At 41.7% G+C, this 17758-nt stretch overlaps 1 protein-coding gene across 1 annotated transcript in view; it reads right to left on the bottom strand.

Annotated features, from left to right (window-relative positions):
* Positions 1-17758, bottom strand: part of CELF2 (CUGBP, Elav-like family member 2) — a 260680-nt gene that overhangs the window by 121007 nt on the left and 121915 nt on the right. Inside the window, exon 2 of the mRNA XM_009882952.1 lies at positions 12381-12577. Within this exon, the coding sequence (XP_009881254.1) occupies positions 12381-12577 (197 nt within the window). The remainder of the gene's footprint in view (positions 1-12380; positions 12578-17758) is intronic.

Raw genomic sequence — 17758 nt, forward strand, 5'->3', positions numbered from 1 at the left:
AACAGTGTTAAAAATACCACCAGGATTATTCAATGAAACCCCTCTGCCACCACGATCGGTTACTGCCCTCATTAGCGGAGGGCTCCCAAGCCCCAGCGCGGATCACCCCGACACCCCTCCTGTTGTACGCCCAGGCTCGGGCCGCTCGTCTCCATCGCTGGTGCAGCCGTTATCCACCACAGCTACACTCACACTGGGAAGGACACTTCTGCCAACATCACCCCTTCATTAAGACACTTGGAACACCATCTGTAAGATCTCCATGGCCTTCTCAAAAGGCTGGGTGATCACGCGTTACGTGCACACACCGATCCCTGTTCCTCGCTTCAAGCCTATTCCTATGCAGCAAAGCAGCGGAGAACATGCTTTGACTTTAATCACTTGCTGAAGTCATCAGAACTGTGTGCTTAGTTGAACAGGGGTCTTTATGAGCCAAATATTATTCTTAGTAATAAGGAGACTTGGTAATACACTAGATGGAGCATTTGATAGTAAGTAACATTAATTCAATTAAATCCTCTTACAGCATACACTCTCCAGCTAATGTAGTTTACAGTGAAATTTTCTCCGGCACTCATTTAAATATAATTGCTGCACTTATCTTGTCATGAGGAAATTTCTGAAGGTTACTTGTACTGTGCATGTGTAAACCTACAAGCTACGCTGACCTTTAGTTGTGAGATTTTTTTGAACTACTTCGACTGCAGCATCTAAATAATGATGATAATAATAATAATAATAATAATAATTCCCTACTTCCAGCACCTTTTAACTCAATATATACCCAAGCTAGAACTGGCAAGCAACATAGCACAGAAAGGCATTGCACGCTAACAACTCAGGACCGGTAAGGAAAGCTAACGCTGCTGGAAATGGAAAGGCTGGGAGATGACACACTCGGAAACCAGAATTTTGGTAGAGCATTTTGCTCAGTTCTTCTAAAAAACATAAAATTGCCCCTCTTCTGAGACAATTTTGTATTTATCTTTCATACACAAGCTGGCATTATCAATAGCTATGGGGCACTCCAGCATCATGCTGTGGTATCATCTTCTGTCTGAACCAGAAAAGAGGTTCACATCTATTGACCCAATTGACCGGTTTTGGTGACGCTCCCAGGTGCTTTCCCAGTGATACACTGGAAAGCAGCATAAATCACTTGCACAACTGGAAACCGGGAGGTGTCAGTCAAAAAAATCAAAACAAACTGAAAAAAAGCCCCAACACCAAAATAAAACTTCAGTGTGCACAAATAGCCATAAACCAAATGTCTTGAGAGTTATTTCATTAAACTTAGAACCATAAATTAAAATCATTAAATTAATGAAAGTCATTAAAATTATAAACTTAAATCATTCATAAAGCCCCACCTATACACAGTGGACATTTCAGGCCCTTGTCTATGGTAAACCTTCTGCTACAACTATATTGTAGGCTTTTTTTCTTGTCTTCGCTTTCCACAACAGCGAGAAGCACCCTCCAATTAAAGATCTACTCTCCTTTTCCCTTTAAAAAAAGGAAGAAACAATACATTTTGGGCTGCACCAAGCAGAGCATAACTGAGCAATCCCCGCCTAAGTGCTGACAGCCACGGAAGGTGAGGAATGCCAAATCTAAAGGGGAAAACCCAACTTCTCAGGCCACTCAACCTCTGCCCTGGACTCGGCGCTGCAAAAGGAAACCCTGCTGCTTTGTTTTTACTTCTCTGTACGCATGGTCAGGTGGATGTTCGTAAGGGTGAAAAACATTTGACATAATTATATCTATTTGGACATCAAGGCTCACCAAGGCTTTTTTTTTTTTTCTTTTTCAGTATTAAATAAAAAGAGGGAGCCGAGGATCTCGCTCCTCCCATTTCCATCCTCCCGCTCAAGCCCAGATGCCTGTCGCATTGGCAAACATCAAGCGATTTAGTTCAGCTCTTACGGCACACAATAGCAGACGTTCAAGGGAGAACGTGGGACCACGAAGCATTTTAAAACTCTTAAATAAAATGTGGGCTACAGGAGGCTCTCATTCAGAAGTAACATTTTCCCTTCCACAGAGAGTTCCCCCACGCTCCGGTGAAGTGAATTAAAATTGACACTGAGAAAAATCTAATTGAGCCAGAGACAACACAACACTTTTCACTATAGAAACTGAAGCCCCGGCGGAATTACTCAGGTTAATATAGTCCATTTTGAATCTACAATGATTTTTATATCCCATGATCTGCAAATAATAAAGTAAGCCTGTTGTTTAATACTCATTGTTTTAATTAGGGGGGCGGGGGAGGCATAGGAAGCATGGGAGCTGGTGCCTGTGGGTCCACACTCACTTTCTAACTGCAGTCTTCATCAGACCCGATTAATACGTGAATAAACCAATGCAGATCTCACCTGGGCAGCGTTAACATAACCAAGTCTTTGTGTCAGCCAGCCGAGGCATTCCAGCCCCGAAAATGAAGGGCGCAGATTTGATTTAGGCAACACACCAACAGCACAGACAGAACGTTATTCTCTGCCTGCTCAAAGTAACTCAAAAATTTTTGGAAAAGTCCCCCCCCAGGCCTCTCTGTCTCATTTCTTCCAGCTGATAAAAATTGAGTGATGATATTTGTCTCCTTTTGCAAAACACTTGGAGATCTACGGCTGAAGCAGCAGCTCTGCTCCTCGCGGTGCCACGCTCATCCTTGCAGCTAAAAAGTTTCATGCAGTACATTATATTAATCTACTCCCTATTGCGGTACAGCTCCCTAAAATTGCAATTGAAAGCGTGACATCTTGAGCTACTAGGACAGTTTAATTATTGTTTGAAACATAAATTTTCGCAATTTAGTTAGGCAAATAAGAGACATGGTTTATTAGAAAAGATCTTCTACCTCTTTACAGCTCGTCTTATTCTTCTAAAAGAACGCATAACTCAGATGTAGCAGTTATTTTAAATTAAAACCACAAGGTAGAAGACACTGAAATTTTTTCCTCCACAAATAATAATGAATTTATGCACCAGAGAGTTTCATCTGCAGAGTGGAAGTCTAACGTCCCACTTAAAACTGCATACTCATAGGCATAGATTAGACAGTAATTAGGTTCAGTGAAAACCTGAAAAGATCCACTGGAAACATTCAAATTTAATTTATTCACTGGCTTGTCTCAGAGTGTTTTTATGAGCAATTAGAAAGACACAGATTCCTGAAAGTGCCTTCTTCCCTGAGATAGATGGACCAGGAGATTTATATGGCATACGCAGCCTTCCACCCATAGCTCACTGGCTTGAGTTAAGCTCAAACCAGGCTTAGAAGCCACTACCAGACTTCATCCTTAGGGAGTTAGTTGCCATTCTTTTGAAATGCGCTGACAGTTACAGTGCACTATGGAACTGATATCTAAAAAAAATAATACTACAACTTGCATGGCACACCCTTTCCTGGCATCTGTATCACCGAAGTCTGACACCGAGTAGGTTGTGGGTCCCACCAGCCCCAAAGCCTGCCCCACACTGTCCTCTTGCTACCCTGCTCCAGCAGAAAACACAGGGTGACACGGACTGGTGCGGGGAAGATGGAAGTAATGAACTAGGAATTAATTTACACTGCAAATGCTATACATAAATCCATTTTGTAACGTATTTCAAAATGATAAAGGATAGCAGCCATCACTTCAAGGCTTTCCTGGGGCTTAAATTTCATGTTAAGAACTAGTAAAATTGATGCCATATTTATGCTAAAACATTTTACATGGTCTTTTGTTTTCTATTGTGACCCACCACTGTATTATTTACGTCTCTCTCACATCACCTCAGCAGTGACAGAGAAATTCTTACTGCCTTGGAGTCTCTTCTATCTTTTAATGAGCAAAACTTCTTGCATTGTGGGTTTTAATTTTAGACCTTTATTTATTTGTGCATATGTGTGTACATGCAGTTGTGCGTGATTTTAGTGGGGTGACAGGAGCAGAAGATGAGAGCAATAAAAAGCCATTCTTGCGGTAGAAATGAGAGACTTGGAAGCTGCAGCGCAGATGAAATACATGCTCATAAGGCTACTCCCCAATTACACTTCATTTTTGACATTGCTCAGTTGTCAAACGTTTTCTTCCTTTGAGCTCCATGCCAAAGCGCACAAAGATTTCAGACCGGTTCTCAAATCCTTCGCAAAACCTCCTCCTATGTTATGAGCAAATGATTCAAACATTAGAACTGAATAGAATTAGAAACACTAAATAATAAGAGAAGGGTTGTGTGGGGTTTTTTTTTAAGCCATCGTTATTTAACAAAAACACACATCATTTTTTATGTGGCAAGCAGATAAATATTGTATGTTTACTCATTTAATAGAAAATTGGAAGAGGAAAGAATTTCAGTGCCACAACAATGTCATAAAAAGATCGAAACTCATTGATGTGAGCTTTAATATGCAACTGAAGAAATTGGATACCATAAATCTCAAACTGACAGTATCTGGCACTATTACAGAGGTATATATTTTAAATGTAGGCACCAATCTTGAAAATACTTAAACATGCATGTGATTTTATGTCTGAGTATTATATCCATTGATTAATTCCTGTGTGCAAGTGCGTGCATGACTTGACTTAGATTTTTCCATGCATTACAATTTTTGCCTTTGAGATTATATATTTGAGAGACCGAGGTTTGGCATATGATTCAGATTCAACAATGCAATTTGATTAGCTGGGTTTTTTTTCAATTTTATTGAAAGTTCAGGCTGTTTTAACTGCCTGTTTATGTGTTTCTTTCTGATGTAATGATGGCATTATGAAAAACAGATTACCCATTTATATTTTAAGAACATTTGGGATTTTTTTGTAAAGTTGTTCTAAAATATTCTATAGGTAAACGCTGGATGGTGTGCTGAGGAAGTCAACATTATAGCAAAGAATTGCCTGCCTTTTTTAACTATTGTGCAGAATAGTCTTTTCCAGCATTGTCTTGACAAAACCCCACTACTGTTTAAGCCCTCAAATTCTCAATCATTAGCCTTCAACTGTTTTTAAATATAATTAGAACAAAAAGACAGATATCTCCTTTCCTTTTTTGTTTTCTTGTTTCTTCTGAACTGTCAGGAAAACTGAACCCATATTTTCATCTGTATTCGTGGAGTTGTTGAATGTACCTGGAAAGCACTTGGATTCATTTCATGCCTCAATTGAAGCTCAAACGTCCCTTTACCTAACTTGCCTTTTCCTGAAGTGCTTCTCAGACATGAACATTAGAGATTGATTAAGAAGACCACAACCGGAATATGAGGTCCTGCTCTTCTAATGGCTGGTCTGCATATGGGTTTTCTATCAATTTAACTAAACCAATTCATGTAGTTAAAGTTTATGTGCTTTTTCAGCATAGATGTAAATAGTAACGTGCTTATACAGTCTTAGTGTAGTTCTGAAAATTCATACACATTTGTAGATCATAGTTAAGCTGCTACAAAACTGTAACCAATGAGCCCCAAAGCAATCTACTTTAATCCCTTAGAGATGTGCTATTTTTATTAATTTCTTACAGCAACACCTCGAGTCCTCATTTCTGGACCAAGCCCCCACTGTGACAAACAATGTAAAAACATGGAGTAAAAAGATACAAAAAAGAAAAAAAGGCTTAATCCTACTACAGCTCCAGCCATTCACATGCTGTATATAGGAACTTCAGAAACAAGGCTAAGGAAGGTTTTATGTGCTGTTTCCCTCTTAAAATAACACAACCGAAATATACCCTCTACCCAATCCCTACTCTTCCTGTGTGCAATCACGACCCCCCACTGCTGTTACAGTATCTTCACAAATATCTTCCACTACTTCTGCACTCTCAGACTGGGTTGGGTTTTCTGTGATACTTTTTGGTATTAGAGGGACTGACTTTCTTGCCATGGTCAATGATAGGAATACACAGCGAGACTGATTTATGCGGGCAACAGGTTTGCAGTCAAGTCCACAACGGGATATTATCCTCATCTGCTCCCTCTCTCCAAAGCAATGCAAAAATATCAGGGGTCATCAGAAATCTCAGACCCTCTTCATGCTGGACATAGCTAAGCCACTGTCAGCTGTGTCCACCGCAGCCTTGGCACCTTGTCCAGCTCATGAGGTGGAACTGTACTGGGACACGGTGAGCAGTCATGTCACAGACTGCTCCAGACGCGTTATTTCAAAACAGTAAACAGAAGCAAGCAAGAGAAAAGTTTCTTTGGGAACTTTTCTTACTGCTACGTCTGGAAGAGCATTCTCTGCTCTGCAAGTGGAGGAAGAAAGTTTGACTTTAAAAGTTGGATTTTTTTCAGCTGGCCTGCTGTTTCTCCATCTTAAGTCTATGCTGTGTAGTCCCTGGGTTTACTATTAATTGAAAGAGCTTATCTATTCCTGCCTTCAGTATGCACTTCAACATACTGCAGAAACTTCAATCGTATCCTCTTATAACTTTTTCTTTCCAAACCAAGGCACAGTCCTGTATTCTTCCTCAGCTTTTCCCCTTTTAGCTTTCTTGTAAGTCAGTGCTTGAAGCCCTTTACAAGTTAACCTTCTTAGACCTTTTACCATGGCTTAACCCTTCCTGACTTCATACAAAATCATGCTGCTCTTCTCTGGACCTCTGCCCTTTCCTATAGAAAGGTACTAAATATTGGTAACTGTAGTTTAAACATGATCAAAAGAAATCCTTCTTTAAGTGGTACAGTATTCCTTGAAAGCTATATTCAATGTTTCCATTTATACAGCTTCGCATTTTCTGTGCCTTTTTGACCACACGGATACAAAACATCATGTCAGTCCTTTTATAATATGAGCACTCTTCAAATCCTCTCCTGCTCTCAAATCTTTGAAAAATACACTCATTCAACGTATGTGTTCACTCAAAACTCAGATTTACTCTTCTTGCTCATGGTTTGTTTTACGCAGCTGAATCTCTTTGTATTGGACTGTTTTCTCCAGGTTATCAGGTGGCTTCGCCCCCATCCAGTCCCTTCTGCATGATCCAAAAAAGTTGGATAACAAGTTGGTGCTTCATTCTGTCAAAGCCATTTACATAGAGAGTGAAAAAGTATTGATCTCCAATAACAGTCCCTGTTGCTCTCCAGTCATCATCCCCTCTCTTCCCCTGGCCCCTAACCTCTCCCCATTCTAATCTGCCCTCGATCATCTAACCAGCTCCTTTCTCCATTCGAAAATGGGTCCCTCTCTGCTTCACCCGCAACCGTTATGTATTAGTCTCCTGCATGACGCTGTGTGAAATGCCCCTGGGAAATCCAGCTTGATTATATACACAATTTCACACCTGTCCACTGTCAGAGAAACCTCTTGAAGAACTCCAGCAGATTTGTTGAATAAGAATTACCTTTTATAGAAATCAGCTCACATCTATAATCTATTTTATAATGCTACTTATAAGCCATATAAAATGATAGAATTAAGGTTCTTTAGGGTTTAAATTTAAAAATCCTAAAGTAAAAAACTGAAAGTTAAAACCTCATCTTTATCATTTGCTCTCCTTCCCCGTTGTACCTAACAGCAACATCTGGCTTTTGCCAGTCTGTCTTGTGTGAAACTTCATATAGTGCACAAAGCACCTGCTAAAAACCAGTACACAAAGCACTTTTTCATTCTGTGCATGAAATATATCAAGTCTGCGATTGTAACAGAAGATCTCTCAGCCACGATCACTAAAATTTAGTCTGAACCACACACACACAATGGCTGTGGTCCCGAGTCCTGCAGTTTCGACAGCATATGCGCTCATGATGCAACTCATCGGATCTCAAAAGCTAAACAATGTTCATGCGGACCTGTGAGAGCATTCAAAACACAAAATGTCAAAATGCGTAGAGAAACCCTGACTCCTTGAGCGCTGGCTGAAGGGAGCTTTTAAAGAGCATCTACACTGGTTTTGCAAAAACACAATGCATTGAAATTGCTTCAAGGAGCAGGAGGGTGCAATCGGCTGAGCAGTGGTGCAAGAGCAGGCACGGAACAGTTGGTTAACGTCTCTGCTGCTGATTAGGACAGTCAGGACGGGTTTGTGCGACAAGTGGAGCACTGCAGCTCTGCTCCCGTGCAGGACTGCCCCAGTTCCCTTTTCTCCTCCCACCCACTGCCCACAGAAAATGGGGCACTGTGAGCAGGGACCTGCTGGAGCGGGAGAACTCTTCCTCCTGCCTCCATGAAAGTATTCCTGAAGGGCTAAACTGTAGCCAAAATGGTACCCAAAGAGGCCACATAACTTCTGCTTCCTATGTGCCTTGCCCATCGGGTCTCTCCTGTATGCAGCAGATGAATGCCTCATTATCAGATTCCTCTGCTTGCTTCCCGGTAGACTTAAATTACCATGTTAAATAGGATAATAATAAACACTGGCCTTTAACTACAGCACATCCTTGTTCACTCAGCAGCCTCCCTCTAATCTGATAACGGGTCTGTGAAAGGCTACAAGGAAACACGGGGTTTGTTGTCACCCGAGTGCCTCCCTCCGTGCTCTCCGCAACGCCATTCCCACAGCAGCACCAGCAGGCTCAGGGCTCACAAAGATGGTTTAGGGGACCTCAATCCCTGCAGGAATTAACAGGTTATCGAAACAGGGCCAAGGTACCAAAAGGAGATCGTGGATCTGGCCCAAGACTCTTCTGCCGCACTTCAAAAGGCAAAAGTAGCCCTGTGCCATCTGCTTGCTGCAGCACTCGGGCAACAAAACAAGAGCAGCCAAGGAGATCTTTCCGGCTTAGGAGAACAGTGGGGAAGAAGAGATATCCCGGCGGCAGTCTACACCGCCTTCGCATACAGCTCGCTGTATTTGAGGTATTACAGAAGCTCTCTTTAACAACTACTCTGAAAAGAAGTCATCTATCCACCCAGAATAAATTATGTAAAGGGAGCAAGCTAGATTGGGAACAGGGAGGGCTGATCTGCCTCGACTTTGAATCCCCTCAGCCCCCAGAAGCTGAAAGTGCCATTTATTTCAGCGTTACAGGATTTCCTGCCTTTTTTGTTTGGTTGGTTGGTTTGGGTTTTTTTTTTTTATTTAGTTTACCTAATCCCCTGGATTTCTCTTGTTGCAGAAAGAGGAAAAAGCCTTACAAAACAACAGGGGATAAACACAAAGTCAAATTACTTTGCTGAGCTCTTTCACACATCCGAAAGGAACCGGAGAAATGCAAACTCTGGAAAGCACGAGGAGAGAGGATATTCCAACCACCACCCATCGAAACGCAGCCATTCCCGTGGTTCCCAATTACTAAAGCCAAGCTTCAACATTTGCACTAGCAGCAATGTATCTGTGGAAGTAAGATGGCTTTCCTCTTGTTTTCCAAAGTGAGTAAAACTTGGCTTTCCACCTGTCTTCCTCCTCTTTTTCCAGCTTCAGCTTTGCAGAGCTGGCAAGCAGCACAAAAAAGGAGGAAAGACATGAACTAGGCCGTCTGTCGTTGGAGGGTACGAAAGACAGTCTTAATAACAGCAGGAGAGAGAGAAGCAGCCTATGGTTATTTTTGACAGAATGGGGAGAGACTCAGATTGCAGCTTCACAAACAGTTCATCAGAGCAAAATTCTGTCCAAATTGGAGAAGCCCCTTTGGCCAAGCTAACAGAAATACACGGCCCGCGTCTGGTAAAAGAGAGATCTTTCAAAAATCAAAATGCCTTTCTTCAAAGAACAAAACCAAATCCCGCCTCCCCCCCGCCCTCCCCCCCCGCATGGTGTAGTAACACTAACTTGCATTTTTGTCGGTGCAATTCATGGCTTGCAGAATATTCAGAGAAAATTTCTGGGTGATACCAGCCTGTGAATGTTCTGCATGACACACAGCCATGACCATGCAATGAAGAAAAATGGACTTTTTCCAGCATCCCCCAACCACAAGGTCCCCTTGATGCACTGTTCTGCAAAACTGGAGGCGATGCAAAGAGGCAGCGGGCAGGAAAATGCCTGGCATCACCCCAGTCCACCCAGCTCAAACAAAATAAAAATGGTTGTTTCATGTGGGTGTTTACACAGAAGGAGAGCACACAACTCGACCACACCTCTGAACAAAAAGTCAAAAGTCAGATTCATTATTAAATGCCAATTAGCTAGCACAGGCGAAGTATTTGTCATGCATCACAATGACAACAAGACCATCAGACATTTTTCAGGTCAATTTGTTTGTTTGTTTGTTTCGAACATTCTTAACAATCTCTCACACAGAATCCTTTGTGCTACCGGATTAAGAAAATAAAGATCATTCGTAGTCAAGAGATATCCACAAGACACTCAAGAGGTTTCTATATGTAGCACCCTTGCTGGCAGACTCAGCCAGGAGGAAGGATAGAGCCAGCGTGGAGATACACTCCTCCAAAGCTTCCAAGGGAAAAGCTGACCACCAGAGGAGCTCACTGCTGTGTCAGGGAAATATAAGGCTGAAGGTTATTCTGTCTTTCTTGAGGATTAATTTCCTTTACTCATTAAAACATATAATGCCTGAAGTAACATATAAGCATCATCTCTGCATGGCTGAGAAGAGTCTAAGCAAAAAAACCCACAACAACCCACCGACCACCTTTCAAAAAAGAACACTGAATATGGGGACTACAAGCCTTCAGAATTAGTCTACGCTGATTTGCATGACCTGTGCTTAATCCTTATGCCGTCCAGCTGCCTGACAGACAGGTACAGCATAATGGAAAACACTGCAGAAATGGGAATCAATGGCTTTCTTCTGTCTAACCACAATATCATTCTCACTTCATTTACTGCTTAGTGGGAAGGCATTTCTGTGGCCCGGGAATCAGCTCTTTCTAAATGGACGAGTCTCAAAGTTCAGCATTTGAGTGGTTTAAACTAAGTAGGAGTTTGCTCATCCATAGCGGCCTGGACTGCAGAAAATCCAGTTGCTTGACCTCTTAATGCTGTCTTCTATCCCGCATTACAAGAAAAAGACACTTGGTGAGGGCTCCGTGCTAACATAGCAGGGGGCTACATGCTACAGTACATCAGCCCTGGGGAATGGAGGGAACTGGAAGCAGAACTTCACTGAAAAACACTCCAACCAAAAATACCTTCTGCTTCTGAAGCAGTCTAGTACAGGGACTTAATTAGAAGCAAGATGTGGTGAGACAAACCCCTCCCTGACACCATCGTGACACCAGTGCACCAAGTCTTTTAACCAGAGGCGACGTAGGCAAGCAGCCCAAAATGAACTAATATCACCCACAGCACAAGACTGCTTACATCGGGGCACAACGAAGAGACCGCTGAGAGGATCCTCTGCCCCGTACCAGGGTGAGGAGGAATCGCTGAGCCTCGGCAGCGCGTGACACAAAAGCAGAGGAGCGCCCGAAGTGGTGCCACGTGCCTCACGTCACAGCCATCGCCTCTCACCAAACTGGAAATCTCCAGCGAGGGCTGTTTTGCACTGTTAGTCCGCTGCTAGCCCACAAAATCATTCTATGATATTCTCCGTAGCATGTGCGCTTTAAAGGTTTATAGAAGCAGTGGCAGGAGTACAGTAAGAATGAATAAATATCTAGTAACCTTACAGCCAGGCACACATGCAGATCTAGTTATGCCTCAGAGTTGCACTAATTATTTGCAGTGCCAGCAACACTTGCATAGTCCAAACCTGAAGAACTCAAAGTGTAAATGAAAGCATGCAGCTATTTATGGAGAAAAATGCATTCTATGAAACAAAATATTCACTTTCAGTCTATATGTAAGCATATGTTATACTTACTTAGCTATAATACACAGATTCACACATGCCTAAATATGCATAGATATACAGTTAAAGAAAGCAGTATTGTTAAGGACAAATACTTCACATGCGTATGGAAAAAAATGCAGGAAGGAAAAATCACTTTTTCTTTTTGAAAAATACCAGTGCCAAAAATCAATCCTCTAACGTGACTACAGAAAAGAAACCAGAATTTGGAAAAAGGGCAGGGCAACTCTATTTTTTAACTTTTACTGCCCCTGGAGCAATGACGTAGCAAGAGCCCACTGCTATCCTTTCTCCCCTTCTGTATCCTGAAAATTATTCCCACCTGGGGTGCAAAGAGAGGAAACGAAAGGAAGTAGAAAATTTTATTTTTCATGATCTAATCCTGGGAAAGTGACCGCTTAAGTTTCCATGTCTCCTGGCAATAATAATTTAAACAAGGGCAGCAATCTTTTGTTATTTTTTGCACAGTTGGAATGCACGCTTCCAGATAACAGACATTTAAACTGCAATTTAAGAAGAGGAGGAAGACAGTAATCGATAGGTATTCAGGAGTCCTCTCCTCTTAGGACTGCAGCATAGCTCAACACAGTATGCTTCAAAACACACAGCCCAGATGCAAACCTCTTTGGAAATCCTGAAGGCAAGCAAGATCACCGGGAAAAAAAAAATCAAACTGAAAGCAAAGAGAGGACAACTACTGTACCTTTACTTTGGGGAGGGTTCTGACTTCTGTCTCGGAGAACATTAATCTGGTAGACAGCTCCATAAGGCTCAAAAAGTTCTTTTAACTCTTTTTCCGACCATGAACGGGGAATCTGTCCAACAAACATCTTAATGGCATCTGGGTCTGGTTGGTCTGAATGATCCAAAGCTCCATTCATCTTGTTAGCTGTGCCGTTACTAGAAAGTGGAAAAGGAGATTAAAAAGAGAAGGCAAGTTAGGAGACTACGCAGTTTTCATGTGCACTAGATGCCGAAGATGATGTCAATTGGCACAAGGCAGAAAAAAAAAAAATCAGTATTTAATTAATAGCATAAGTATTATGAACAAAAAAACAATGCGATTACATTTTTCATTGAGTCTGGTTTTCTCTGCAGGCTGTTGCTTAATGTCATTATATAAGAAGCGAGCAGCACAACGCAAACCAGGACTTTTGCATGTTAAAGCAGAGGATAGTTGCAAATAAGTGCAGATTTCTCTCCATGACTGTTGTAAACAGAACTGCAGTGAATTCTCACTAAACTGGCTACTGGCAGAAATAAGGCAGTGCGTGTGTGTGTGTGTTTTGTAATAAAGTCACATGAAAGGAATATGAAACACTTGGCAATCTGTCAGATGACTAATGCAAGATGCCAGCGATGAATTTGCAGATTGTGTGAAGCATCCATGTGTGCATCAAATTAGTATGATATTGCCTAGAATGGAAAACACTCCAGCTATGCGGCTGGTTGCTGCCGATTAGTTGCCTACGCTCTTTAAAAAGGAAAAGCAGTTTGGAGAGCTCCAGTTTAAAGCACATTGTTTATTGCACCCCGGCATAAAAAAAAAAAAAAAAAAAGCACTATTCAAAAGAGAAGGCAGCAGCAAAATTGCCTACTTTGTTGCGAAAATTAAAGTGCTGCTTCAAAAAGTTTTTCTCCCTGCAAAAGGCCATCAAATTTTTGAAATTTTTCACACCCTGTAAAATTGTTACCCTATCTGATCTCCAGATGTACATCTAAGTTCAAAACAACCACACACTTTTGCAGGGGAAAAGAACTTAGTAACAAAAAATAACCTGCTTTGTGAGACAAATGACATATTATGGTTTAGGAAGAGTCGTACACTTATAAGGAAAACAAACAATCTTAAATACTTAACAAAAGTAAAAATAAAAAAACCACCCACCCTCACGTCGTTATTGATCATTAAGGACAGTAATTTCAACTAATTACTTGGCTAGAAATTGCGTAAGTAATGATAATTTTTGGATGCTTCAGTTTCAAGAAAGAACACTAATGAGACATGACTTTTGGAGCATTCCCCCATCTTTCCACTGGGGGAAGGGGGGAAATGGTCTGTGTTCAGCAACATCGGAAGTTGATCGTTGCAGAATTCAGGCATTTCAGAGCCACCTGCCACTTTCAAAAAACTTGGCTTTAATTACAATTTCTCCGTTTGATGATTGTTCAGGAGAGAATGCCCACCAGAGGACTTGGAAGAGCTAAAAATCTGCACAACTAGATGAAAATCATATTTTACATGTGAAAAAAAATATCTAAGAACAGCAAGAAAAAAACAACCCTGTGTAATCCCCCATCTCACAGCTATAACCTGCGCAAAGACAAATGATTTAGTTTCATGCGTTTCATCTCTGTGAAAGCATAATTCACCTAAATGCATTAACATGCCTGTATTAACTTTAGCACTTTCCCTGCTCACAGCAGGAAGGAGAAGGTTATATTAAGTCACGTTTTAAGGCACATTTTAAACCAAAAAGAAGTTTGATCGCCACTGAAGTGAAGTGTCTCCAACACGGATCAGCAGACAACAGGATTTATCACAGTCATTTATTAGACAAAATTCCTATTGATTCTAGTGGGAGCCTTGCCTGAGTTAAGAGACTGAAAGATTTGGTCCAACCTTCGATATCGCGTTTCATGCATAAATACCCTCTCGTCTTACATACACTCTTTGGTTTGAAGATCTACAGGTCACAAGCACACCTGGAGAAATCACGATTTCTCCAGGCCTTAGAAACTGCATTTTCCATTCGTATGTAACACTTAAGTCAAATCAAACCAATCAACCAAAGAATCACACATACTCCCAAATCTCCAAGAAACAGAAAACCCCTGACTGACTCAATTGAATGATACTCCATGGGAACAACTTTCAAGACTTTCATGGAGCAGTAGGCACCTACATGACACTTACACCTCTAGAAAATTACTCTGCGATTTCTTTCTAATTCCTATTTCTTTATGTAAAACCCAATCCGTTAAACAACCTCTCTAGCAGGGAGGTTGAAAAATCCCTGACCCATAGCTTAAAATAACTACGAAAAATGCTTACACATTATTTTGGACTTGCAAAGACAAGGGAAGGTAGAAGCTTAGCTATGCAGTCCCCAGCTTTGCCCTGGACTCAGTCAACTATTTTCTTTCAGAAACCGGCTTCACTTTTCACTTCATTTATTCTCTACGTTGTTTACATTAAAAAATTAATTGAGTTCATTTTTAAATTATGTCCTTCAACTATTCTCTCTGTTGGATCCCTTCTTTAACAAATCCATACTCAATTGCTACTTTAGCCCAAAATTATAGCAAAGGTCATATTTAATAAAGAATAACAAGTTTATTCCTTTGCTTTTTCCTTTACCCAAACCACCTTTACCACCAAGAGCACCACAATTTCCATTGCTAACAAGCCAATTTTTAGGAAACCACAAAACCGAACAGTTCTGTTTTCTCAGGTTAATGACCCCATTAGCATCAAGCTCCTGCTCCGAGCTAAAGGTTTAGGCACAGGCCCAGATCTCTTCTAATTCCACAAAATGCTTAAGCCCTTTCTTTCCTTTGGTGGAACTGAAGTGGAATTATATTGATCATAGTCATTAAATGCTTTATTGGATAAAGACGGTTAAAGGCTCTGACTCCAGGCGTAGGGTACCATATGCCGTGATGCAACGCTCTGGGGGACAGGTTTTGTCACTCGCTGCCTGAATTAACTTGGGCAAGTCATTAAAACTTCTCCGGACTTATTTCCACCATCCTCTGACAGCTCTGACAATCCACTAACTACTGCCAATTTAGGAAAAAAACAAACTTAACTCAGAGTTTTCTTTATTATCCCTTTCTACCACAAGGTAGGGGTTTCACTGAGCTTCCAACACGTTGAGGGCTTGATAGGCAAGGTCAGTGTGCAGAGAGGGCACTCATTTCTACAAGCACAGCTGTGCTCCTTTCTAAATTGCATTTCCTTTGACTTCAGGGCAAACAAAGGCTCTCGAGCACCTCAGAGGAGGAATCCCATTCTCGCTGTCGGGGTTTTGAGGAGCTCATGAGTGCTGTCACAGCAATGGCATACGCGGTAGCATCTTCACCCAGCTTCAGCAGTAGCCATAGGACCACAGCTAATGCAGACAAACTGAACAAGTGTGCTGGTTGTGGCTGGGGTTACACCATGACAGTAAGTGAATAAAACAACAGAGAGATAACAATGGAACCCTCTCCCAATTTTACAGGTTCTATGGATCCAATCCCTGCAGTATACTTGAAGGTTCCATTGAGGAGCACAACCACACAGCCCACCTGCCTGACGCTTCAGTTGTCACAGAGACTGTTGGGCCAATACAAAATCCAGCCAAATATTCTTGATCCCCCGCAAATAATCTCTCCTAAAGATGAATTCCCTTATCCTCTCCCAACCTCTGCACTAAGACCTTTTAGTCACCAACAGCTGCAGGGTTTTTGTTACTTCTCTTTGCCAAGACAATGGCTCTCAGAAGCAGTGGCTCCTTCCTTCCCCCATCTTCCCCTCCTGCTGTACCCAAGAAATAACAAGGCAAAAGAGAAACCACGCATGAAACTTTCCAAGAGGAGGCAAAGCAATCCTTGTGAAAGCTTAGCACTATTTCTTGAAAGCGTGAGCGTATGGAGGTAGCTGTGTCTAAGGGACACTAATGAGAACGGGATCCCTTGACAATTACTGTCATTACCCAAATGATGACATACATTTAATAAAAGGCAAAAAAAGAAAGATTATGTGGCTTGCTGTCTCTACACTGCAGCAATCCTTCTCTCCATGGCCAATTTAGCCCACTGGACTCAGGGGTGACCCAGCACATCATCTTCACTGACAAGGTGTCATCTATATCATAGAGAGCAGCCGGAGGGCAGAGATTAAGCCACTGAGTCGCTGGCTGCTTGTGGTTGCTTGCCAGAGCATCCTCTCTCTCAATTTGTGCCAATTTTCCTTCTAATAACCTAACTACCATTCCATCATTTCAGCAAGTTGACAGGGCCACTCTTTGAGGAGCTAGAGATTGGTTTAATATCACTGCTGCTTAAGCAGGAGCACCGGAAAAACCTCGTAGACGCCTTCTCTCTCTCTCCCCCATTCATATCTGTAATTACAGCAAGACTGCTAAAAGCGAACTGACCGCTACAGAGAGAGAGACAGACTTCAAAACCAAAGTCTGGATCAAAAGGGACTCTCTTAAATTCATCACTGTTAAGAGCTTTGGCATTTATCCATGTTCATTTCCATTAATGAACTAGGTGCCAAGCCAGGTGATGAAAAACAGCTGTTAACGGGGACCAAACGGGTTTATGTGAGACCTGTTTTATCAAATCTGTTTTTAACCCTGCCCAGAACCCTCCTCATTGTTCTGTTGTGGTTCATTCATGTCTCAACCCTCACCCTATTTCAGTCGTTTTACCACGTTGCCAGTGATTTGCCTTTTTCTTATTTCTATGGTATAAGACATCTGTAGGGGAACATTGAACTCCCTCTAAGAGCCAAGATAACAACAAGAACATGATAACAAACGGGTTCCGAGACTACAAAATCCACCCCAGTGCAGAAGCATTTACAGGCATCAGGGTTTTACAGTAATAAATATTTACACCTGAGCTGCTGCCAGGATATCACATAAGCTGACAAAGGGACAACACCCGTTTGAAGGACTCCAACTGCTGTCAAGAGAGACAAACAAGCATCACCTTACCGTACTCGAAAGATCCTAATTGCTGGTTTACGAGCAAATTTTATCTGGAAGGACCCAAAAGGGCTTTATAAACTCATTGTTTAGAGAGGAATGACTTCATCGTAAGGTGACAGACGGCAGCTGTTTAATGACATGGAGCATTTTCGCACAACGATTTCAGCCAGGAAGGGTAGAACAATACCATACCCAATTGAAAACTGCAGGGGGTTGCGATTTATAGACACAGAATGTAATTACCTAAATTGGATTTTGGCCAGCAAAATAAGGGTCAGAACCTCTGACAAACAAAAAACAAACAAACAAACAAACAAAAAAAAAAAAAAAAAAGAAGAAGAAGCCGTTCAATATTTTTACGCCGTAAATGCACAGG

Source organism: Charadrius vociferus, unplaced genomic scaffold (assembly GCF_000708025.1).
Source record: "Charadrius vociferus isolate BGI_N301 unplaced genomic scaffold, ASM70802v2 scaffold32, whole genome shotgun sequence".
NCBI lineage: Eukaryota > Metazoa > Chordata > Aves > Charadriiformes > Charadriidae > Charadrius > Charadrius vociferus.